At 41.0% G+C, this 26,415-nt stretch overlaps 1 protein-coding gene across 1 annotated transcript in view; it reads right to left on the bottom strand.

Moving 5' to 3' along the window:
• Positions 1 to 4,637: 4,637 nt before the first annotated feature.
• Positions 4,638 to 26,415, bottom strand: part of LOC128736020 (homeobox protein araucan) — a 110,533-nt gene continuing 88,755 nt past the window's right edge. Inside the window, exons 3-5 of the mRNA XM_053830504.1 lie at positions 25,983 to 26,089; positions 5,467 to 5,774; positions 4,638 to 5,362 (exon numbers count right to left, since the gene is read on the bottom strand). Coding sequence (XP_053686479.1) covers positions 4,638 to 5,362; positions 5,467 to 5,774; positions 25,983 to 26,089 — 1,140 coding nt within the window. The remainder of the gene's footprint in view (positions 5,363 to 5,466; positions 5,775 to 25,982; positions 26,090 to 26,415) is intronic.

Genomic DNA, 26,415 nt, shown 5'->3' on the forward strand with positions numbered 1-26,415 from the left:
GGAATGAGTTGACCATGATCCTGAGGAAGAAAAAGCGCCAGAAGGAGGACAGATATCGTGAGGAGCTAATTCCGGGCTAATGACACGCGCAAGATTTACAAGAAGGTGAACCAAACTCATAAGGGCTACACACCACCTGACATGTGAAGGGACGAGGGAGGCGATCTAATCACAAACGAGCGCGAGGTGGTCGACAGATGAAAGCAGTATTTTGATAAGCACCTCCATATATAGCGATATAGCAATAGGAGACGCAACGGAAGTTAACTTAGGAGTGCCTACAAACGACAACTGCGTGCCGGCTCCCGATGTCGAAGAGATCCGGCTCGATGCGAGAGTGCCAGACCCAGCTAGCACCAAATCGTACATCAATAACCGAAAATTATCGTAATAACTCTTAACAAATTCGGAATCGTAACTGAAACTTAATTAAGTCCGCCCAAGTTGATTTTCAGTCGTGAAAAGAAGCAAAGCCTGGGTGCTAATTGCGTTATCGAAATTTATTCTGTTTTTATACGACAGACTTCGCAACCAGCTGTTAGAAAACAGGACAGTGCGGGGTCAGTGCTACGATCCTACTGACTCTACCCAGCCGAGATTCGAGCATACGAAGACTGGCTTATTAGACCAGCGTCTTACCTCGAGGTCAACTGTGGGAATTTTCATTCGTATATAATGATAATAACTGACATTCATATGATATTTAGCACAGAATCGTATAGCAGTGCGGAGCGGGTCGGGCTTAATCGGATTTAGACGGATATAATTACTTATACCGATGAAATGCGTATGTTTATTTATCATCACGTATATCGCCTCCAAAATACCACGGATATGCCCATTTTGCGCAGCAAATGCGATTTATTAGCATGTATATATGTACGTAATGCTGATTTTTAACTTTTATTTATACCTATAAAAAAGGATTTCTGTCTGTCTGTCTGTCTGTCCGTATGTTCCTTTTAGAATCGAAAACTACTGAACCGTGAAAATTTGCATGTAGAGGTTTTTGGGGCTACGGAAGGTTCTCTCGATGGCAAAAGACCCCTTGCTCCACTAAGAGGGGGGGCTCCCATACAAATATATGCCTGTAAAAATGGATCTCTGTCTGTCTGCCCGAATGTTCCTTATAGAATCGAAAACTACTGAACCGATCGGCGTGAAAATTTGCGTATAGGGGTTTTTGGGGCCAGGGAAGGTTCTTATGGTGGTTAGAGACCCCTCCTCCCACCAAGAGTGGGGGCTCCCATACAAATGAAACACATATTTCTGCACAACTCGAGAACTAATCAAGCAAAAGGAACCAAATTTGGCATGTGGGTGTTTTTGGAGGCATGAATTTTTTTATGATGAATTGAGACTCCCTACCTTTTTAGGAGGGGGGGCTCCCATACAAATGAAATACAAATTTCCTCATAACTCCAGAACTAATCTAGCAAATGGAACAAAATTTGACATGTGGGTGTTTTTGGAGATAAGAATTTTTTCTATGGTGAATTGAAACGTCTCCCCACTTTAGGAGGCGGGGTTCCTATACAAATGAAATACGAATTTCCTCATAACTCGAGAACTAATTAATCAAATGGAACCATATTTGGCATGTGGGTGTTTTTGGAGGCATGAATTTTTTCTATGATGAATTAGGACCCCTTATCTTTTTAGGAGGGGGGGCTCCCATACAAATGAAATATAAATTTCCTCATAACTCGAGAAGTAATCAAGCAAATGGAACAAAATTTGGCATGTGGGGGGTTTTGGAGGCAAGAATTTTTCTAATGATGGTTTGAGACCCCTCACCCCTGTGGTACGGGGATAAGGACTATCATACAAATAAAACAGAAATTTTTGCTTAACTCAAAAACTAATCGAACTCGAGAAATTTTAGACTCTTTCATAAAACATTAATCAATAACAAGACCACTAAAAACTATCAATAGTAACATTAGGTAATTCAGCGCGAGACGGCCACAGGCCGCGAGTGTTGCCGGCGACCTGCCGTCGGAAGCGCCGGCCACTGCGGGGGGCGGCCCCCCGTAGAGATCACCTCTATCTAGGTTTATTTATTTTTCTAGATTACTGACCTCTATTACTTACCTTCAGATGGGCCACCCCTGCGAAATGGTATTTTCTAACAAATGATTTACCGTGAAATGGTACATCTCGCGTAAGGTTTTTCGTGAAATGTTATTCTGCGAAATTTTATATTCCGCGTTATGATCAACCGAGAATTGGTGTTCGCAAAATGGTATTCGGCGAAATGGTTTGTAATGATGGCGAATATTTAAATGCTATCCGCTTTATTTTATCAGGCTAAGCAATGAGGGGAGTTGTTTTCTACTTTACTATGAGGAAAATTTGTGTATTAAGACACCCATGAACTCCCCAGAAACTTGCAAAACTCAAGATTGTGACAAAGGTCGTCCGAGATTCACGATTTATGTACTACAGAGTTTAATTTGTGGCAATACGAAGTTTGTCGGGTCAACTAGTATACATATAAAAATGCTAGCTGGGAAAGTTATGCAGTCATTAAAAATTCTGTAAAACATTCTTCTCAACAGCAAGCTAATTAGCAGAAATCATATTGTACGCAAAATTTTGGAAACGATTAGAAAGTTACTTGTGTTACATGAATACTCAGTGAAATAAATAATTTAATTAATTCGAAAGAAAATTCTGTAACAAGCATTTAATATATTGCTGTAACAAATGGTTTTCTGCATAATAGCTTGGCTTCTCTCCAGAGGCAAGAGAACCTTTTAGGTTTAAAACTTCTCTAATAAAAAATGACTCCCCCCCCCCCGAGTCGAAAATCCTGGCTACGTCACTACCTCACAGCATGCAAAAATTGCAGTTTTATTTAAATTTACTTACCTTGTCTTTTCCGCATTTGTTCTCGTATCATTGGAGTTAATTTCTTTCATTAAAAGAAAACAATTTCAATACTTTTAAAGGGTGTTGACTTTTTTCATTTGTCATTCTCTTTATTGCAACTAGTAACATTACGATTGGTTTTCTGTTGTTGTCTCTTGTCGTCTTGTTTCAATTTGTTAATTTACAGTACAATTATTTTAATTCATTACCTCAATAGTATATAAAGTTTAATATTTATATATACGATTTCCACTTTGTTTTAGTTAGTCAAATTCATTTAAATGTCCTCATTTTACATAGTGTTGTAATTTTCCTGCACTTGAACACTCAACGCTTAATTCTCAATAAAAAATAAATAGGATGGTTAAATAATTCACTAACGTTAATTTTATACAGCTTTACATAGGTTGATGATTTCTATTGTAACATGCTTGTTATGTTTCCCGTTTTTAACCTGCTCAGCTTTTACAAGTCTCTTGAGTAGTCTACAGCTTGAATGATTGGTAAATTATACAAATTAAATTGCCTCTTCGCTCTGTTTGGAGTTTCTATTTTTTCAGCTTTTACGGAGATATTTGGTCGCTTTTGCAGCTTTTCTTTTCGTGGCTCCACGAAGAGCTAACTTCTTGTACTACGGAAATGCTTTCTAGAAGAGTTTCCATGATATGTTGCTATTTTACACAGTTTCTCTCAACCAATCGCAAAAACGAAGAGAAAAAACGAAAATAAAAATTAAACGTGGCTGCTATCTCGCAGAAGGTGAGGAAACCAGGTTTTACATAAATTGACTATAAGTAGAAGGAACGATTTCTCGAACAAAATCTTACGCTCGATAAGAAGAACGATCAACGACCAGTAAAAAAGAATAAAAATCGTCCATTCACTACGCTGCGTTTTACCTTCTTATCGATAATTATTTAATACATTTTAATATCACATACACTATTTCCTTTATCTATATTTATATATACAACACGTTTGTTCAAACGTTTCCATTTATCCTTTGCTTTTATACAAACATTACAATTTACAAAATGTATGAAAACATTTCTTTATGATTGGAAAGTAAACTTCATTGCGCCCAGATGGTTTTCGGTGGACATAACAAAACTCAAAACTGGGAGAAACGATTCTCCTACGCTTCGCGAATCCATTCTTAAAGAAAACTTGCTTTATTGAATAAACACTGCTTTCATCTACTTTCGTATTGTTTTACGACTAATTCGTTGCACTTCAGTATTTTTACTTATTTTGTGGGAGCTTATCAAAAGCAAAACGAAAACGACTGTCTTGATTGTTCATATTTGTAGCCGGTAGTCTTACTTACTTAATCGAGGCTCACTTTACGCTGCTCGTTTTTTTTGTTCACACGAGCTTTTTTGCCGACGGCTATTGAATTTTGAACACCGACCAGCGGCAAACGAACAGCAAATGGAAATAACTATTCATGGGGATGAGATGAAAAATTATCGCAATTCAAGGACAATGAATGTAAATTAGTTTTATTGTAGTGTAATCCTTTCCAGTTTGGGTACGGTTGCCAGTGGGTTGGGAGTTCGATTTTTGCTTGTATGGTACAATAGATTGGTTCTATGATAGGAAAAAAACACGAGACAAACGAACCAGCAATGAAATTTAAAAAATGAATAAAAATTATAATCACATTCATCATTATTGTCTGATTGTTTTTTACTCAGTGTATTTCAAAACCGACTATAGTTTTGCGACGGTAGTAAAGTGATGGCTTACTTGATTTCCAAGTGTCATGGTTTGGTTACGGATATTAGTTTATCGGCAGGTGGTGAGGAAGGGGTGAGGTTTTCTGGACCAGACGAGGTGCTTGAGGCGGGTGAAGCTCCCGGTTGCGGGGCCATATTTGGATTACTGCTGGTGGTGAGACTTAGCGGTGCGAAAGGAGGCCCGCTGGCCGACGCTTTCGATATCAACGGGTTAATACCGACGGGTATCCCGTTGTGGGCCAACGTCGCTCCGAAGGTTCGCTGGTATGATTCTAGCAGCGAGACCTCTGGCGAGCCTGCCGTTAGGTGTGGGCCATAAAGATTGCGATAGAATTCGGGCCTCATATACGGGTGATGATGTAAAGGATTCAGACCCCGACCGGCTAGGGGAGTAACAATTTTCCCCGGCGAATAACCGGCTGCCGTCGGTGATGATGATTCGGAGTCTTTGTTTTCCTTGCTAGCCATATCGGCGAGAGACCAAATCCTTGGTTTGCTGGGATTTGTACTACCACTAGGTGTGTGATTGACATCCGGAGGTGTTCCTAGCGAGGATCGCAGATGCGGAGGAAAGTTTGACGGATGGAGGAGTGGATGCCCAGGCATCGGCCTATCGTAAATGTCCGGTGAATTTGGCCCACTACCATTCCGGGATCCGTTCCAGTCGCTGTTGCTGGGCCGATCAATCATGTCCAAGCGCGAAGGTCTGTCGCCATCTTCACTAGATCCTGTACCAGAGTCTTTGGAATCTGCGGTAAATAGAAGAAAAAAAATCAAACATGTTACCTGTCTGCCTTAGGATTAAACCTAATTAAGGGCAAGTGTGTTTAGTGGGGGCGTGAAAAGTACTCACCTAAAATCTCCTTATCGTCCTTCAAACTTTTGTTATCGTCATCGTCATCGTCCAGATTAACATCGTCGTCCTCCACCCGGTTGCGAGGTTCCCAGGTCATTTTGTTCTCCTTTTTCAATCGCCGCCGCGCGTTTGCAAACCACGTGGATACTTGCGTGAGGGTCATTTTCGTGATTATCGCCAGCATAATCTTTTCGCCTTTGGTCGGGTATGGATTCTTTTTGTGCTCATTCAGCCACGCTTTTAACGTACTCGTAGTTTCGCGGGTGGCGTTTTTCCTTCGTGCTCCATTCAGGTCCATGCCGTAGCTGCACAGGAGGGCGTAGAAAAGCAGACAGAGGAAAATGATTAATTTTCTGGATAGAACCACTAATTGCACAATATTGTGTTAGGCGTGTAGAGATGTAGTATAGGAATATGGAGCAACGAAAATGGACATATAACCGAGTGGTATGAAAACTCATATTCAATTCAGTGGTTTCAGCACAAAAGAAAGTCAGTTCGAGAGAGTGAGATAGAGGGAGAATGAAAAAAAAACTTTCCACAATTTCAAACAGCCGCTGCCGGCCGTTTTTGGTCATTCTGTGGTGTTTCACCATCATGGAAAACCGTAATATTGTGGTTTTGTTTGCTCGTTTGAGCTTTCCGATTCACAGCTGGTCTGACCGTGCTGCCGTGGAAAACTTGAGCATGAGCACGGACGAAGTATTCGCAGGAACAACAAATGGCTTGTGTCGAACAAGTAGATAACCCATTCCGCGAGAACACAATCAATCTACAGGAAGGTGTGGACCCATGCGCAACAAACCAAACGAACTCGTCTACAGTTCGTAGATATTCACCGATAATGATAAAATCGTCCAAAATCGAGCTACGAGCCATATGGCATACGGTTCTTTTTTCAGTTTGTAGCACTAATTCTACCACCACCATCAGATTTCAGTTCGGTAAGCATCCGTGAGGCATTTTCTTTACCGCAGCGCAGCGGTCGTATATCATGCTACCGGTTTTTCGACATCGATTAGGTTGCTGTAAAATGAAAAACAGATCTGAACCGAAGACTTTGTGAACTATGATGTGAAATGCAAAAGTAGTGGCGTCGGACAGAGTCACGCCTTGGGCGCCATTCCAATTTTTTGTGGTTAACGAAGTCGTGATACCCGTAAAGTATGCCAGAAAAAAAAACAATGAACTAAAAGAACACCATGTTTCCTTCAGGCGTAACAAGCTTGTTGCATGTTTCAGCCAAGCAATCGCAAAAGTTTTATCAATTTCCCTCTCTCCTTACCGACGACGTTAGTTGGATCTTCCGTTCAGTTTTGCTGCGATTGAGCAGGTAAGACCGAAAAATCACACATTTCCGTGGAGGCTTCAAAGAAGCGCCCATCCAAATTGACCACGTTTCCTTTCATTACACACGAAGGTTAAAGCGCGAAAATAAAAAAAGGACCGTTGCGAAACTGAGACTAACAAGATGAGTGGATTTAACTGATGAAGTCGCCGCCAACGCCACACACAAACAGGACGCCATTTTCAATGTTCCTCTGAATATTGAGACTGCTTTTATAGGTATTGCACATTGACGAAAACGGAAATAAACTGCAAACAGTGTTGAAGAAATAAAACCGGCCAGATATACAATTGAATAATTACAATAAAACAATTACTGGGCCAGAAATGAATTCACTTTGCGTAGTGGTGTGACTATAAAGATAAAATGCAGAGAGTTGCAGGCTTTATGCCAGATGAATGATGTATGAAAGGAGAACCATAAAACGTGAATTCCTCCCGGTTAATGTATTTGCTATTGATTATACAGATTGGCTGTGTAATTTCGTCTCAAAGAAAGTAGACTGCTCATGTAGGGTAAAACAATGGTTCGTTCTGAATAGTGAAGCTGGTTTGCTCGCAAGTCAAGCGATGAATGGATGCATGCTACTTGCAGTGGTGTCCGGAAGGCGAATGAACGTGCAATCGAGATCTTACGGCAAGAACACGAGGGCGCGTAAACGTTATAATTTAAAGTGCTGTTTCTACGCCCCAATCATTGCTTTTCACACTTGGAACCCAGTAATCAAGTGTTTAGTGGGTTCTGTTATTTAAAAAAGAACGCTTCCGTCTGAATTCATAATCGGGAATTTTTTTGTTTTGTCTTGTCGTCTGCGGACGGAGCAACTTGACTAGCTCTGCTCCTTTGGCGTACAACATATGAAAGATACGGCACAAAGTGAACCACTTCTTCATAAATTTATAATGAATGGTAATTATAACACATAATCGCCTCCTTTAGGCAACGATGCGAACCGGAGTAACAAGCGTACTCGATCCGGCCGAAAGTACCAGCCGGAGTTGTGGGATATTCTAAGATAATACCTAGACTACAGAGTTGGCAGTAATGCAAAACCTGTCGCAGCAACAGGAGGAGGAGGAGGAGGAGAGGTCGTTATATGTTGGTTCACTTAATATTTAAAAGCATGACGAACTGGCGAGACCAACGATCTCGCAAATGAAGCGAGAAAATGAAGCAATTTGAATGCAGCATCGTACGTACTTTGCACCACGAACGAAGGGCGGTAAGTTTACCATTAATAAATAGGGCCGATTCATGATGTCTTTGTACGGGATGAATTGCTATAATTGACGGCATCGCTTTTGACAAGTGCAAGGCAGGTCCGCAACTAGAAAAGGGGACGCGAGGGAGTGGACGATTTTAATTTTATTTTAATTTTTAGAATGATAGTAACGATGTGAAAGTATTATTATTCTATTATTTTTACAGTCGTTCTTATTGTGCAACAATATCCATAGTAAGTTAGGCAAGTTGAATGAACGAATGATCTTTTTAGTATTTTATCATCTTTTATTTTTGACTCTACTTTTGCTAAGTAAGGTACGGGAGGGTATTTTCAGCAGGTTTATAAATTCAGTTTATTTGCCTTTTCTTTCGCCAATAAAAATACTTTGCCGACATACAATTTTAATATGTTATAACTATTTTCTCAAGACTGTAAGTAATCTACTATTCAAAGAACGTCAAAACCACCTGTTCTTTTACTAGAACTAGGCCATAGGCCGAAAAAATAAATGCAATCGCTTAATGGACCGAAAATACCCTTCCGTGCCTTATAACAAAGGTTTCCGTATTTTAATTGGAACGTTTAAAAAGTTATTTTTGTATCTAAAAAAATTATTATAACGCAAAGAAAGTGAAGTTGGAGAAGAAAACTCTCAACGAGTGAAAAAGTAAACTATTCACATAATATTGTGTCGCCAGCACTAAATTGAAATTCGGAAGTCTGACTTTCGACTTCCGACCTTTCTGTCTCAAACCTGATTTAGACAGTCTTTGTCAAAACAATACAATATTTTTTATGGTTATGGTTTATCACCGGCAACCTTTATTGGTTTTGGATAAGAAAAAGCCGTTATTTTTACACAAGTTTGTCATTATCATTAACATACCATCATCGGTTCCATAATAATCCAACAATAAACTGCAAATTTTGACAGTTTCGCAACAATGTTGCCAGAAAATGTCACAACTCATGTTGGAACAAGTGTAAGTCGCTTAGAACACTAGGTATATGCACCTTATTCGTGCCAATCTTGTTCATTGTGTGCCTTATTGTACCGGCAAAGTGCCAAACACGTCAACCTTGTGCTCATTCGTTCAGTTGGACAATATCAAAAGTTGGCAGACCTGCCAGATTTCAATACTTTAGAGTTTGGATGCCGAAAAAACGCCACTTGGGTGTCGTTTTCCGGATGTTGCCTAGCACAATGTGCTCAGCGACTTTCCCCTTGTGTCGGAAGTACGCAAAGTTGCCAGTTTGACTGCGACCTAATGAGAACTTTTCTCAGCCTAAGGTTCTTTTGAGTGTATTTTCATGATAAAATAGTCATTAGCTTGATCACATTGTTTTTACGATGTTGCCCGTTAGAAGGTTAAATGCACAGTATATAAGATCAAAATAAGACTCAAAAACTAATTAAACGACATTTGTGAGCTGAATTTAAATAAATTTGAATAAGCAATCATCGGATAAGTGATCGAGCATACATATAGCAGTAAAAATTACACATTACGCAGATGAGGGGAGGGTGTTTGCGAAGTTAACGTTTTTGGCGTTACGTAATATTTGAATGGAACCCATTGGTCAAGGAGATTTTTTAAGCGCTCTACAATGGAGCGACAGTTGCAGGGGAGCAAAGACGTTTATACCCAATGCTTTGCTTTACTTTTTGTAGTCCAGTTTTAAGCCAAGTTTCATGTCCGATTTCAAGTAGGAATTCAAATTCAATTTGAAATACAATTTCTAGTATAATTTCATGTCATACTTCAAGTCTAGTTTCAAGTTCAATTTAAAGTTCAACTTCATGTCCAATTTAACTCCGATTTTAAGTTTAGTTTTAAATCCAACTTCAAGTGCAATATCAACTCCAATTTCAACCTCAATACAAGTCCAATTTCATGTCCCATTTAAGTCAAAGTTTAAGTTCAGTTTCAAATCCAACTTCCAGTGCAAAGTCAAATTCAATTTAAAGGCTCAACTTCAACTTTAATTTTAAGTCAAATTGCAAGTTCAATTGCAAGGCCAATTTGAAGTAACATTTTGTGCAATTTCAAGTCTAATGTCTAATTTTGAGTCCAATTAGAAGTCCAAATTCAAGTCCAATTTCGAGTTCAATTTGAAGTAAAGATTCAAATAAAAATTGGTATAAAATATTCAATTTCACATCAAATGTTATGCCAATGAAAATGTTTATTTCACGTTCAATTTTAAATAAAATTACAGGTTTAATTTTAAGTCCACTTTTAAATCTAATTAAATTTCAATTTCAAGCTTACTTTGAGGCTCTGTTGCCAGTTTAATTTCTAGTCGATGCCAGTTTTCATCCCATTCAAACTGCAGCATTCTATAAGCAACTTGAAGGGTACAACAGTCTGGTGGTGTTGTTATCACACGGTAAAATTTAAGGTCATCTGCTTATAATTGTTTTGAAGATTTCAATTTTCCACAAAGGTCGTTAATGAAGAGAATGAACTGCAACGGTCCCTAGACACTGCCTTGAGGAACAGCAGGCTGAATCTGAAACGGGGTAGAGCTCACCCCGCCTACTCTCACCGTTGTGCTACGTTCTGTCAGATTCAACATTGTGTCAGCTATTCAGGTAGGCCCAGTTTGCTAAACTTCTCATCCACCAGAGTCTGGTTGGGCTGGCCAATATTAAGGGTTGGCTGGGGATTACCTACCAATGGCTGAAACACAAATGGCCGAAATAACAAATGACATAGTATATGGAATGGCTGAATCAAGAATGGCCGAGTTAGTAACGGCCGAATCACAAATGGCGAAAACACGAATGGCCGAACGTCATATTCGGCCGGAAATATTCACTGCCTTCAACCTACACTAACGTTGGGTACATGCTGTCCTTACTCGCTGCCGCTCGTTCGGGCTTAACTAAGGGATAATTCCTACTAGTCAATAACATAGGAAAATACATACGCCTAAATAGAAGTGGTTTCTGTGGGGGGGGGGGGGGGGGCTGCCAGTCGTGATTTGGCCACTCAGTACCCGCCCTTAGCTGGTAACCAACACCTAGCGATCTTTAGAATCGATTATTTTTCTTCAGACAGCAGTTCTTAACTAAACCTACCGTAAAGAGGAAATTTCCCCACCTAGTCTAGTGCCCTAGGTGATTTCTTCACGCGAGAATTGCATTCTCCTATTCTGGCAACAGTCAAATTCCATCCATGTGCTGAGTATCTGTTTCGATCCATCCAGCTTTCCACAAGCGGCAATGGCGGCTGGTGGTACAACTCCTGAAGGGAACAATTCTGTTTTGGCACTCATTGCAAGTACGGTTACTGCGGTTACTATGGAAGCCACTACGATTGTTTGCTGGTTAAGTGGAAAAATGTAAACATTGTTTAGTTTTCGCAGACCCACCGAAGAGGAATTTAGTTGAACGAATGCGCAATTGTGTGGCTATTCTTTGCTGAAATATTGTCACATTGACCCAATGCAAAGGTTATTTCAGGAAACGATAGCCATAAAAGCACAAAAATTCCGAATTGTACCCTTCAGAAAGTTATATCCACCAGTCGCCATTGCCGCTCGTGAAAAGCTGAATTCCCTCGCGAGTTCACTTGTTGATTCACTCACGCCTTGCGGTGGCCAAAGAATTGATCTACAGAGTTAGCTATGCGCTCGCACCCTCTTCGCTTACCTTGCGCGCGATCCGAAACTTTTTATCGCCGATGCGGTTTACTAAAGAAACGGTCGAGCCACAAAGCACACGGAAGAAGCCGTTCGATGGAGGTTTCGCTTAATTTCAATTTTTTTGCACGCACCCTTGGAGAAACTGGGCCGCGCATTCCAAGAAATGTTTTATTATTTTCGGCCGTCGTTGGTCGTTCCATGTCCTGACCAACGAGGATATTTTTGACTTGCCATGAATAGACCGGGATTTAATCCTCTGGAGGGCAGGGTCGTTTCAGCCGTGTTGGTCTGCTGACACTATGAATTTGACAGACAACTAGGAATGGATAGTTCTCTAGATCCTTGACCGAACCGATATGTTTGAAGCGGATTTCCAACTAGTTGAGCGATGCCTTCCGCCTGCATTTGCGTTTGCTAATTGCGTTTGATAAATTTCCCATGAGAGGTAATTATATTAGCTTATTTGAAAAAAAATCTTCGCCCTTGCGAGCGACCTACCAGCAGTTAACCGGTACATTTGCCATTGCGCTCGAAAACATGCGTGTAGGCATGTTTTAGTGTTATTTCTTCATTTCATTCATCAATTCCTCCTCAATTTTCGCGACAAAATTATTGGAGTAGATCTTACGTTTCAGGTTTGCCCAGAAATTCTCGATGGAACGCAGCTGGGGACGTTGAGCTGGTTCGCCGACTTCGATATTCAGCCGCTTATCTCCTCCAAGGATCACTTCGAGTAGTGAGCCAACACCAGATCCGGTCAGAACACTGCGTTTTCGCCCGTATGGTATTTCTTGATGAACGACGCAACTTCCGGTAGGCACTTCGTACTATAAATTTCCCCGTTCACGGTTAGTCCAGAGCGAAAGAAGCGCAGCTTTGACGTCCCCTTCTCGCTGATTGTCAGCCACAGAACCACCTTTTTGGGGAACTTGGTATGTGCAATAAACTTCACCTCGGATCTCACTTCCATTGTTGGGGAAGTAAAATACGAAGTGCCCTGCCAGTCGTTGTCATCCAGGGTGAAGGTCTCGTCGTCCATCACTGCCGCCACGTAGCGATTCGCCAGGAAAATCGTCATTGCCTGCAGCTCCGAGACCAGTGGACGGGACTGCCGCTTCCTGACATGTATATCCATGTTTTCCAGGTACTTTTTCTCTGTTTGGCCGGTTGCACCGACCTCGCGGCCAAGCGCACGCAGTGATGTAGCCACTTTTCCCTCGGTCTGCCTCTTCAGCATCCTTTGGAGTTTCTTGTCGCTCAGGGTGGTCGGCTGTCCTGAATCGGACTTTCTTTCGATGCTCTAATTGTTGTCCAATAGTGCCAAGATATTGTGGACGCCGGAATGAGCATATCCGACGTCTACAAAATACCACACGATGTCCGTTTTCGACCGGCGGTGTACCGTTCTTTGAACGCGCACACTTCTGAACAAAGTAGCTTCACTGTTTTCGCCATCACGATTAGAGTTCGACTGACTGATAAGCTAATATAATCACCTTCCATGGGAAATTTATTAAACTCAATTAGCTGTTTAAGTTTTTTTTATCACCATCCGAAAAAACCCCATTTTTTCAATGCATATGTTAATAAGTGGGGTAATTAATCAGGTCCATTTGATCCAACGACGAATTGCAACTTCAGAAGGACCTTGTAATATTGCGGAATACTACTTAGCTACATTTCAGACAAAGGTGACACGATCTTCAGTGTTGCGTAGCTCACACCCGTATGGTCTAATTTACTCACACACGCGTGCTCATTCCAACGAAAACGCCGGCATAAGCATCACTTTCGGACTCTCGCTCTTATTTCTTCATGCACTGTGATAAGTTTTTGCAAGTGTGTGTTTAGTTAACAGCTACGGTCGTCGCTAACGTTCGTCATTGCAGCCCGAGCTGCTGATACCGTTTACTCACATTGGCTCGCACTGCCCCCCGAGAGTAAAACCCCCCGTGAGGGCGTAGATGAACAAGAAAAGAAAAAGTAATGCAAAATCTGTATTCTAGTGCGCCACTAGCCCTCTCGGGCAGTTGATTGCTCACGAGTTATTTGACTTGCGAGTAAGCTATGCAGGAAGACGATATGAGGCTGTGTGTTCACAAGTGTGTAGGTAGCAGAATGCCTGCACACGGCGACGGCGGTTTGTCTTACGCTTGCGTGAGTGGCGTAAGCGTTGAATGCAATGCTTCTGCGAGTAGGCATCATTGTCTACTCATTCGATTTGAATCATTGGCAGTCTTTGCGTCCCGTCGCGGCTTTTTTTCTTAGTTAATTTAAAACCCAATTTTCTGATAGCTTCAGTTTTTTATCTCGGCTGGGAAAAGTACGGGGCTTAATGAGTTAAGACACAAATGTCAGATGAATCTTATAAATTGAATAGCAATTTCGGATTAAAATTTCAAGTGCAGTTTCCAATAAAATTTGAATTTCAATTCTAATTTCACTGGAGTGCACAAGTTGAGGCAGGTGTCCCGTCTTCTCTGTAAGTAAATTGATTGCGTAAAAATCTATTCGCCATCCTACGATTACTTGATTTTTCTAGATCAAAACAAGCCTCTGTCTGAAAAGTCGGTGCTTCATCTTCTGTTTATGGTTGTACAACCTTACTATACATGGACAAGTAGTGGCGCCGTCATGCCCTTTACATTCGAGATGAATTATCTTGCTCAAAAGATGCTTCGCAACTAGTTGCGATTTGTCAATAATTTGATGTCGATGTGAATATCTGTCAAAACTCAGAAGCAAACGAAAACACACAAAAAAATCTTTTCAATGTAATAAGATAAAGTCAACATGTCACCGAGAATATACGAAGAAAACTATGTAAATCTACTATCCCAAAGTAGAAGTTCGCATATAATTTCGAAGATATTTGAAATCAAAATTTGATGATTCACAAAACCCAGAATCAACTGATTATATAACCAGAGGGGTTAATAAATGTCGTTTTTTGCATACGCTCTCCGTCATTATCGAATTACAAAGCTACCCTGCCCGAGTGGTGTTAATGCCAATATCGTGTTGTAAGATAATCTTTGACACAGATTACTTCTAATACAATTAGTGCCGCTAATTTTACAAGCCGCGCTACAGATGCACTAAATAAGCACGAATCCATCGTTTTCCCCCTCTTCGGAGCCAGAATGAGGTAGTCACTGTTGTCGTTTTGCAAGTGAGCTATGGGAAGAAATGCAATTTAACTCATTTTTTGTCGCTTCCATGTATCACCGTCATTCACCATGTATCCATTACCATAAATTTTTAAGCACACATTTCCATCGGCGTAATTCTTTTATGTTGCCTATCACTCCCAAAATTGTGCTCTCCGCCCATCAGTTCACTGTGGGAATTTCTCGCGCGAACAAGTGGACAAAACTGTTTGTATCGTTTTGGTTACTTTGGTTTGGTACTTTTCGTTTTAATATTATCATGTTGACCACGTTGATAACAGGAAGCATTTTTAACTACGGAAAGTTGGGGTAAGATTTCATTCCGGGCATGTAACCTCTCGTGAAACTTTGGAGTATTATGACTTCGTAATGTCCTGTAGTGAATGCATAATACCTTTTTTTCGAATGTAACCGGCAGCCGTTGAAGTTATAATGTGTTTAACCGGTTTCCTGATTCGCACACATTTTGCTACACAATCAAGTTACATTACATAGTAATTTACGAAGGCACAGAGCTTGAAGATACTGAAGACCTGTAAGCAACATGAAAATTCTGATTGTGGTTCCTTACGTTGACTGTAGCGCGCCAATGGTTTTATGTATCGACACTCTCTTTTAATCTGTAGGTAAAACTGTTTATATTTTCTCAACTCACGAGCAGTGCAGACTGTACGAACTGAAAGTGCCGGTCGCATCCTTCGACACGGTGTAATGTCGTTGCTGTGTATTGTGAATAATTCATATCACGGCTCTCTAGTTGATGATTCATTACGCCCCTTTCCGCGGTCCACATCAGTACTCTGACAAACAGTACCAACTTTATCCGTCAGCTACAAGCTGTGCCGTACGTCCTGTCTAAATTAATTTCACTCTTCGATATCTAGTTCTAAATTGGTCTTTTTCGTTGTTATCAAGCGGTAGGGCAAGAATTCACCATTATTTTCCATCAAAAGTCAATCTAAATACAGAAAATTTGTCATGTTTTGAAATTTACTGTTCGATTCTGATCAGCCATCATTTATCACTGTTTAGAAGTCATCGCGCGCTTTGTTAAGCCGCGAACACGAACACAAAGAGCGGATTTCTTTTTTATCTTCCGTCCGCCGGCTCTAGCAGTGCGTAGTTCTACCTAGGCCTAGCCTATGACGGCAGTCACAATCTCGATGATAGATTTTGGATTGAACGAGCAGGCAGCGGTTGAGACGAGTAAATGAATAAACTTCTGATGGATGTTTGGTGTTTGGCGTGGGACAGGTTCCAAACGACTGTGCGTCGGGTTGCAACCCTGGAACGAAAGTGTCGAAGTCTTCTCCGACGTTGAACGGTGCATGATTCCCGTTTGAATAATGTCCATTCGAATCCGTCACTAAAACAGACCCAAGTGTGTGTTGGCACCAAACAAGAGCGCGATTCTCTGTCCAATTGTGCACCGAAAATCTCCAACTGTCAACCAGAAACCGTCCATCCATCCATCCAGTCAGCCATCCATCCATACATCCGTTTGTCGCTGATGAAGCAGCACGATGCCGAGAAAATCAAATTCAGATAAATCATGAAGATGATATCGGCCCGGAAGGATTATTTATCATTTATGTGTTTCGATATTTATTTATGCACTATTCAATTGCAAACGTGCTCGGTGTCGTTGAATTTTGACCACCGACATTGTGACGTGAAGTCTCACTGTCTATCACTAATCAACACAAATCAAGCCGGTTTGATATTCAGCTTAGATCGACCGAACCATAGGCGGCACTTCATCAGGGGTAATTTACAGTAAAATAAATTTCAAGCGCAGCCTTGTATAAATTGCTTATTATACAAAGGTCTGTTTCAATATGCGATTTACCCAGAAAAGGATAGCCTTTTCTGTACAGCTCCTTTTCTGTACTGACAATGTACAAGAAATAAAATTTAACACGATTAAGCCTGCGATCAGAATCGACTGAATACTTTGTCCACTAAGCGAGCGTAACTCAATCTGTATTAGATAGCCTCACTCAACGCACACCAGAGTCAGCGGTTTGTGCCATAAAATAAAATTAATAATTGTCCGACGCAAGAAATAATTTTCCGACAGCGTGAAGATAACTATTACTTGTAATGTTTATTAACAAATATGTATTAATTTAGCGAATTCTAGATATTTGTCAAAGTACGCTCTACGACGTCCGCTTGGTGACCGACGTTGTGCGTACACAAAACAAACTGCTCAACTCAATAGATGGCGCTCGCCTTCCGCCCACGCGGCTGCAACCTGTTCACGGAGTCGCGCAGATGATTGCTCGGTTCTGGCTTATATATTTGCATGGTAGCCGGTCACGTATTACCTATTTAAGCGATACTCGACAGCCGTAGGATTGGCAAATGGGAGTCCGTATGAAGCTTGTCTCGTCGCATAAAAGTACGTGTAAATTGAGCTAAACTATGTACACGTCGGTAGTGAATAATGCATAATGTCGGAGCAATATTTTGTTTTCAACCGTCCACAGACGAGTTACTTTTTTCCGGAGCTCAATAATAATTGTATTCGCAATTTTTAAAGAATGTTTTAATATCCTAAAACTTCATGTCAGGTATTCTTTTGCTAATATGCTAACCTACACTTGAATTTCAAAAAGTGTCTTTTTTATAAAAGTGCATAAAGATATGCAATTATTTTACCCAAAATACGATCCACACAGTTAACAGTTAGTTTGTAAAGAGTCGTAACACTCAAACCGGTCGCCGACAGCTCTTGACTGCGAGAAAGCACGTCACATAGGGTCCCTTAAATTTCTAGTATCCATTACGTCCAGACGCCACCGGTCATAAAACTAACCGAAAGTAGGCATTGCTTTCAGAGACACAACTTTCCCGCTACGGACAGAAGAAACACGTTGTCTAAAGGGGTAATTAAACGCAGAACAATACCTAATAACCAGCTAGTAATTTAGTGACCATGATGATCAAATTATCATACTTTTATCTTCGAGTTTTATGTTCCCGACCATAAACTCGGTTCAGGCTGCTTTCCGTTGCCATGCATGCTTTCCTCCGATTGACTCATTTACATAAGCAATAAAATGCTAAAAGGAGCTAAGTGCAGTGCGGTGGAAGATCCGAAGACATGAAAGGTGACTTCCGCGGCAGCCGCAAGTTTACCTGTAACTACCACAAAAAAAGACGTCCCATGTACATTCTTTCCATGACCATTAAGACATTTCCACCATTGGAAGAATATGAATCAATCTGATTTCTAAGAAAGTCACGCATCTGAGTTGATAAATTGTTATTCTCCGGTGTAAACCTAGAATCGAATCGAATCGAATCAAACTGGTAAAGAAGTCTTCTTCAAAATGCAGCGTAGAATAGAAGCCGACTTTAATCGACCGGATGGCCACGTTTGGCTGCGGCTACGTCTGAGTCGAGCAAATCTACATATCGATCGATTGTAGCAACACCGAAAACGCGCTACAACTAATTAGTACTCACGTCAGCGGGTAAGGCCACCGCCTCGACAAACGTCACACATTCCATTCACTTAGCCCAAATACTACCTTTAGCCATAATAATCCACTAATAATTCATTTGATTAACAATTAACCAAATGTAAGCGTAGCAGGTTAAGAGATACTGAACGGAATCCGGTAACAAAGTCGCTCTGTCGAACACGTTTGCTTCTTTCGATCGTCCGGAACGTGCATGCCTGTGTCATTTACTAGCAAAACAAGCTGAAAATAGGCGCATAAATTGGTTGTGAATAATAATGAAGTCGCGCAGCGCTACACAAATGCACGACACTTCGAAAAGGCACAGCATAAATCAAATATGGGAGCGGAACCGAGTTCCCTAGAAGGCCCATGCGCCCAGACGACTGACCAAGAAGAACAGGTGCGTTCAACACCTTTATTTCTGTTGTCATTGTACCACCAACGGTAAATCACCAGCCCGACCGACCCACCAACGGTAAACCACCGTCCAACTAGCTTGAAACATTCATACACCTTATTATAACAATAAAAAATCGAATAACCATAAACTAGCGATTTGATCGATTTTGACGGTTGGGCTTTTTCAAAGCGCAAATGTTTCGGAAAGTTTCATTTACATAAGAGTTTGCATTCTAAGCTCCACGTGTTCCATTTTTGGCAATGTTTCACACATTCGAAGCTGCTGCACTGGTGGGAGATTGTCGGCGTTGTTTGTGTTATCATGATCTGCATCAACGAACAATCAAAAGAGCAGATAATTATGGTAGTCGATTATTAAGGGAACGAAAAATATGGCTGAAACGTGCGTGGCAGGAAGTGACAACTTCATAGTTAGGTATAAATACGTAGAGCATGGGATGGTATTTTCGGCTTGAATAATGCGGAACCAATTTATTACCACGAAGCGTGTTGTGCAAGCGTATTATGTATTGGTAAGAAGTAGTGATATGTTTCCCCATTCCAGGATATCGGAACAGAGGGTAGGTCCAAAATAGAAGTAACTGATGTCCCTATTCTATATTTATTTTTATTAACCAAAAACACCAACACACCAATTCAAATGACATATTTCGATTTCATTTATCAAATGACAAATTTCGGCTCTTTTCAATACCTCCAGTATTTTTTGTAGTACAATGGAAGGGATAAAGGCCGTTCATACCAAAACCTAGACACAGACGGTTAATCTTGTTACTCACTCACGTTACAACAATACTGAATGAATCTCTCTATGCTCATGACCAATACATAAACAAACGTAAACTATATACATTGTTTTGAAATAAGTTTTCAACTTATAAGATGGCGCCGTCTGAGATAGCACGCAGTAAAGCTATTCTGCACAAATATTTGGAAAATCGCAAAATCATTACGTTTGGCAAAACCAACTGTCACAGTGCTCAAACGTTACAGTGGAAAGAAAGACTGGAAGCGAAGACCCCATAACAAGAAGACTGGCAGCTCTGCCGATATTCGAGAGACACTGATGGTAGTTCGCTCTGCCGGCCAAGGCGGTCCTTGGATGCCTCTATGCGAGTGCTAATATTCATGCCGTCATGCCACCATAGTCGAACAAACACCAATACAGAATTTTGGAGAGTTCACTAACACTCATGTAAAACTTACCACCTTCGCAAATAGAAGCGTCGCTGATGCTGACGCATGGTGTTTATATGGGAAAATAACAGAGAGGCCAGTCTTGTTATAACGGGGTCTTCGCTGGAAGTGATAGTCAACATGGACAAAATAAATTACAGAAGAAGAAAATGGTTCTGACACCTTTTGAATCAAAACCAGAGATATCAACAATGGCAGTGGCAAAAAGTACAAGTTTCAACTGGTTTTGAATCAAAAAGTGAAAGCTCAGACTGTATTAAAATCATTTAAAGCTCATACTTATCCAGATCGTAATGCAAAATAACAGAAGCTAGTAAAAACACGGGTAGGAAATGGAAAGAGTTATCTGGAAGGAGCGCCTCCTCGAAGGTATAAATCAAACGATGACGATCAATGACCATACCTGGAAATGCTTCATGCATACTGGAGTAGCTGAGCTAGGAGGTACGAACTTGAGCGCTTGGTCACCAGTTGAGGGTGACTCCAACAGTAAATGTCTCGCAACGAGTGGTTAAATATGAAATGCCGCATCCCACAGGCTAAGATGGCAAACCCATCAGTGGGATGCGAGTATTGTGACCTCGGTAAGGTAGCATAGAACAAGAACAAGCAAACGATTAATGGATAACAATTAGAAACTTAGTACTTGAAATGTCCGAACTCTCCATGAAGCGGCGCAAACTGGCTTGCGTGAGCGATAGCTATATCGACTCGAAGTGAAGATTGCTGCTATTCCGGAAGTTTGGTGGTTATATTGTGGAGAAAGAGAGACCGTGCTGTAGACTCTATTGCAGGCACTCCTTTCAAGAGTTATCCGGTAAAGGCCGGAAAGATGTATAAGTGAGTTGAAAATTAAGCACAAATTCTTCAAATACAGCCTAATCAATGTATGCGCACCGATAAATGATAAATTCGATGATACTTTGGACGAGTTCTACGACAAGCCCGAAAGGACCTATGCAGAGTGCCCAAAATATGACGGGAAAATCATCAAATAAGATGCAAGTGCGCAGATCGGGAGAGAGGAATTCTTCCTTCCCTTCATTAGAAAACATAGCCCTCATCTGTCAATACGTCGATCGACGGTCTGAGGCTCAAATATTTTACCGTGGCCAGATGAATGGCTATTTGTGGCACCTTTGTTGTATGCCAGCAGGGTACTGGGTTCAAAAAGCCACTGCGACAGTCTTGCAGATTGTCTTTTGCAACTGGCCCCGATTACTGTACAAAGTTTACGAATTGCTCATACTCATTGAAGAAGTTGAGCTAGATTGTTGTAAGACTGAATAATTGAAACTGAATAACCTACTTTCCACGTCTGGATAAGCGGAAACACATCTGGAGCCATCTAAATGGAGACCCTAGCTCTCTGATTAATCATGTCCTGATTGACGGTCGACACTTAACGGATGTCATACGCAAGTTTCTATAAAATGGTGAGGTGCAGGAATTTCGCCATGTGCAATGATAGTGCTGGCAACCTGCTTATTGATAAAAATGCGATAGCAGCCAGGTGGAAGGAGCACTTCCAGGCTCTGTTGAATAGAGAGGTAATTCAGCTGAAACAGGATAATAATTGTAAGCGATGGCTGAACTCTGAAGGATGTTAAGAAGACAATCAGCGAGCAGAAAAACGATGTGGTTGCTAGGAAGATGGCATCCCGGCTGAACTTCTAAACGCGGAAAGCGAGCGGCTGTATGAAACCATCCACTGGGACTGGCTCCACGATGGGTCAGATGTTTATCCTGCGTCAGCGTCAGTTACTAGACAAGTTCGTGGATAGCAGCTTGCAGACTCATCATTTGTATGTTGACTTCAAGACGGCGTATGATTCGGTTAAACGAAATGAGCTGTGGCAGTTAATATTAGAACATGGTTTTCTGACGAAACTAGCGACCCTGACTCGTTAAATAAGTTAAATTATGGGTTGAAATCATGCGTCAGAATAGCGGGTAATATCTCCGCCGCTTTCATGACGTTGGATGGACTGAAGCAAAGGGATGCACTCTCGAAACCTGCTATTCAACATTGCCTTGGAAGGGGCAATACAATAAGAAAACGTAAAAAGGAACGGAACTAACATAACGAAACCTCACATGGTTCTTGGTTTTGCGGATGACGTTGATATCATCGGAATCGAACGTGGAGCAGTAGAAGAGGGTTTTAAATGGGAAGCAGCAACATTGAAATACTGCCATAACGAAGTACACGGTAGGTGGTAGAAAACGTGAGGATCCAAATGGTGTTGCTGCCGAGGTGAAGCTATTCCACATAGCTAAGAAAAACTATTTTCACGAAAGAGAAATCTATTCTTAGCAGAGAACCAGGAAGAGGCCGCAGACTTCGGGGCAGACCCCGCACCCTATGGATGTGCGCTGTTGAGGACGATGCATGTTCAGCTGGTGTTCCAAGGGATTGGAGAACGGCATCCCAGGACATCGAAAGTACTGGAGGACTATAATTCGTTCGGCGCAGAATCGATGAACGTCGTCACTAAAGTAAGCAAAGTAAGTAAAACACACACTAGAGGAAGCTTTACGAACAACTTCTCACAAAATATCCATGTTTTACGATGGGTGACGAAGCGTTTTGCTGCGTCAAAAACTTTGAGGCTCTTACTAGACAGGAATTTTGCACTGCAGCTAGTAGGAAAGATGCCTCTGAATATTTGAAACGGAATTACAAAACCAAATTTTCTGAAAAGTATCTTGTCTGGCACGCAAAATGTTCATGCAATATCAAACATATGTACAGTACAGTAGATGCACCAAGAATATTTAAAAAGGTGTCTGCTGGTTCTTTATCGACATACTTCGCTGTTGGTTATTAGACTACAGGACAATTCCGAGGCTATTGTAACGATCCTACTGAGTCTGAGTAACACCGCACAGTTTATATTCGAATATACCTCGACTGACTTGTTAGACCAGCATCGCATCTAGAAGCTAACTTGCAAGTTTCTGAATGGAAATGAAATGAAATAACAATTCCTACAATGTAAAACATGTTCTAAACAAATAGATAACTCGTGCCTAACTCTAAATCGCTGTTATAAGAAACAAATGAAACTTGACGCGTCGTATTTGATACGAATGCAATAAACGACTGTCAGCATAATTTATTTACTTCAATGAAGTTGAATCCTGGTTCAAACTGTGACTGACATAGTATTGGTGCGAATTTATTAAACTACATCATATACACAGGTTGTTATAAAAGCTACATAAAAACTCCCTAGGCTAGCCCGATTCTTGCTGGATCCTATAATATTTATACCCACCTTTTAAGCGGTCTCAAATGTCACTTTAAGAATTAATTAGTTCAAAACTTTTGAAATGCAGGTGTGAAATATATAATGACTTCACGGAACACTTCCTTTCGCATCAAACACCCGTCGGGGTAGATGCCGCCATCAATACCCCTCGGGCGGGCCGAAGAAGGCGTAGCAAGATCAAAAACGCGCGATAAATTTACGTTTGTGACCCGAAATGAAAGCAACACACCGGGGAAAGATTGATTTATTTACCTTTCCACATCACAACACAACAACACAGAGCGTGAGAAGGCTCGCTGTGTTCGTTTCCGATATTTGAAGTGCCGGAGATCTACGAACGGACGTGTCGTCGGTCCCCGAAGGAGCGATCATTAGCCCTGTCACCTTCGGAGCGGAGCAGTGCGAGCAGTGTTTGATTTATCAACACTCGAACGTCGATGGACTGAAAACGTACTGGATAAGCAGCAGTTTTGGAAGACGGGTGGCTGAGGGTTTAAACCGTTGTTGTTGATCGGGACTGTCTCTATTTCACACTCTTATCGGAAGTGTTGGCTGACGGGACGGTTTCATGAAAAGGGAGGAAGATGGTATTCCAATCATTCGATCGTGGCAAACAGATCAAAAAGGCTCGCCCTAAGAGATGCTATCAGGGGATTATTTTTTACTTGAAAAGCTAACCGATTACTAGTCATCATATGTACATTATAAGAGCAGTAATGCAATTTATGGCACAAACATAGGTTAAATGAGTTTAAGTTAATCGACACAAATCAACTTTTGTTTCAAGAAGCAATTTTCTCAAGAATTGGATTGAACAAAAATCGGCGTTGAATATAAATTTCGATGGAGTCGTGACACGTATTTGCAATATAAGGTAACAAGACAGCTAAGACAATGTATCCGTTGAATTGACGACAATCGATTGTTGTCGAGGACGTGCAAATGAATATGGGCTCAGTAAAATTCATCATTATTGTTAGAGTCTCACTAACCGGTACTAATGATTGCTCAAGGACCGATATTTTGCTAATTAACAGATAACGCACTGATTGTCCTCGGAAAAGAATAACTAATTACTATCGATGTAGATTTTTGCAAAAATTTTCAAAGAATCACATATTATTCCTGGTTAAAAAATCACCGGTCAGTCACAGACATTGTGGCATTAGTTGGAAATGGCGGTGAAATGAATACTAAACGGAATATTAATCACATCAATAATTCATCGTCACCAGCGACTTTGTGTGTTCCTCAAAACCGAATAAATAAGTGTTCGTTTCGAACAAACATTAACTTTATAATTAAGACACTTTTGATGTGCGGCTACAATCGATGCCACTACCCGACCGTCCGGGGGCACCGGCGAAGCGCAAAAGACACATGCATCGCCGTTGTCAAATCGATCGTGTACAAGGGGCAAAACAAAACGATGCGCGAGGAAGAAAAAAAAACTAACATTTCCTGCCATTAGAATATATTCATACGCGCCACTAATCGTGACATGCCTGATATGTGCTTGTTTTCTATGCGACGATGTACAACCGAAAGCAAATTAGCATACAACTATACCTATCAAAGTACATCATATAAAATAGTAGGTACCGAAGCCCAAGTGCGTCGCTATGTGGCGAATCGGTAAGTCACTCATCACCTTGTGTGTATCGCGCTAGATAGCGCTCTATAATGTTCCGACTTAGGTGTGATCGTGTCTCGACGGTTTGTCGTCATCGCCGCTGTCGTCGGTGTTGTTAGGTTCTGTACACTACTGTAGAGTATAGTAGTGCGTGTGATGTACGTGAAGAGGGCATTATTGCCACTACAAATGAAATGATTAAGTTTTTACAATACTCCTCAATATCTACTTTTTTCTTACGCTAACCAATTGGATATCAATCATTTTGCATTTGTCAATAGTTGCCTACTAAATTGGTACGAAGATCGATGGAAAGCGAAGTCGGAATGGAAGGTAATGGCATGGTAGGCAGTGTGACTTGATCAAAGGTTATTGGAGATAGGTGGTCCGAATGAGCTTAAACGGTTGGATCCGTGTGACCTACAGACGACGACGGTTTCCTACTTTTCAAATCGACTATGCCGCTGCCTTTAAAAAGCATTTCCCAAATGACATCACAGAAACTCTTCGAAGTAGTCATAAATTTGTCATCAGCTTGTTTGACGGCAGAGAAAACAACTCGGCAAAGATCAGAGAGGCTTCCGAAAGTCAAACATTTTCTTTCTGTCGCATATCATTTGGTTCGCTTTAGTGGGACGTGTTTTCCGCTTTGAGGTACGGTCTAATAAACATATCATTTTGACTCGTTTGTTTTATCGGATTCAGTCGGTAATTTATTAAAACCATGAATAGCTCGATACGCTGGCGGGCAGGTATTTGCGTAGCATTCAGCGAAAACCATCTCGTTGCTGGCAAGTAAAACATATTTATGAATTTGTCGTAATTTTATAACGAGAATCCTTTTAATTTGTTTCGTGCGCACTAATGAGACGACAACGAGAGGAAATTAATTAATCATGGTACATGAACCAGCGAGGAAGAAACATGTGTTCTTCGAAAAAAATATTTCGCTGTTTTTTTCTGTTGTTGCCTCGGACGGAAGGTTGTTCCTCGAGGCGGTACAACGAATTTCCATATCATCGTCATCATTTCCTTCTGGCAAAGTATCCCTTTACTAGTGTAAGGGAGAATAGCAGACTAACATCGGCGTAAAATATTGATAAATTTAATTAAAAACTTACGAGTTGAAGGGGTAACCAAAGGCGGCATCGTAAGGATGATAGACGGAGGGATAAGGCCATGGTGCACCGCCAGCGGCGAGGTTTTCCTTTAGGTCGATTCCTGCAGCCTGAAAGTAGAAATGTGGTACAAAAATTGTTAGCAATCACTGAATCATGGTGGAAGGTAGTGTGCCACAAGTTGAAACGCGCAGCACAGAAATTCACACACGTTTCATAAATTTACTGTAATTTATGTTTTGCTTATCAAAGCGAAGCTAATTCATAGTTCGAAGGTTACGAACAAGACGGTGATAACATGCTTGTCATATTTGCTTGTACACTCAGTGATGCTCAATACTATCTCGATGCAATATTTCTTATTAAAAATACTTAATCACTGCAATAATTTGTAAATCAAATATTCGTAATTAGCTTTTAAGCTAGTTTAAGAAAA

The sequence above is a fragment of the Sabethes cyaneus genome, chromosome 2 (assembly GCF_943734655.1).
Source record: "Sabethes cyaneus chromosome 2, idSabCyanKW18_F2, whole genome shotgun sequence".
Taxonomy (NCBI): domain Eukaryota; kingdom Metazoa; phylum Arthropoda; class Insecta; order Diptera; family Culicidae; genus Sabethes; species Sabethes cyaneus.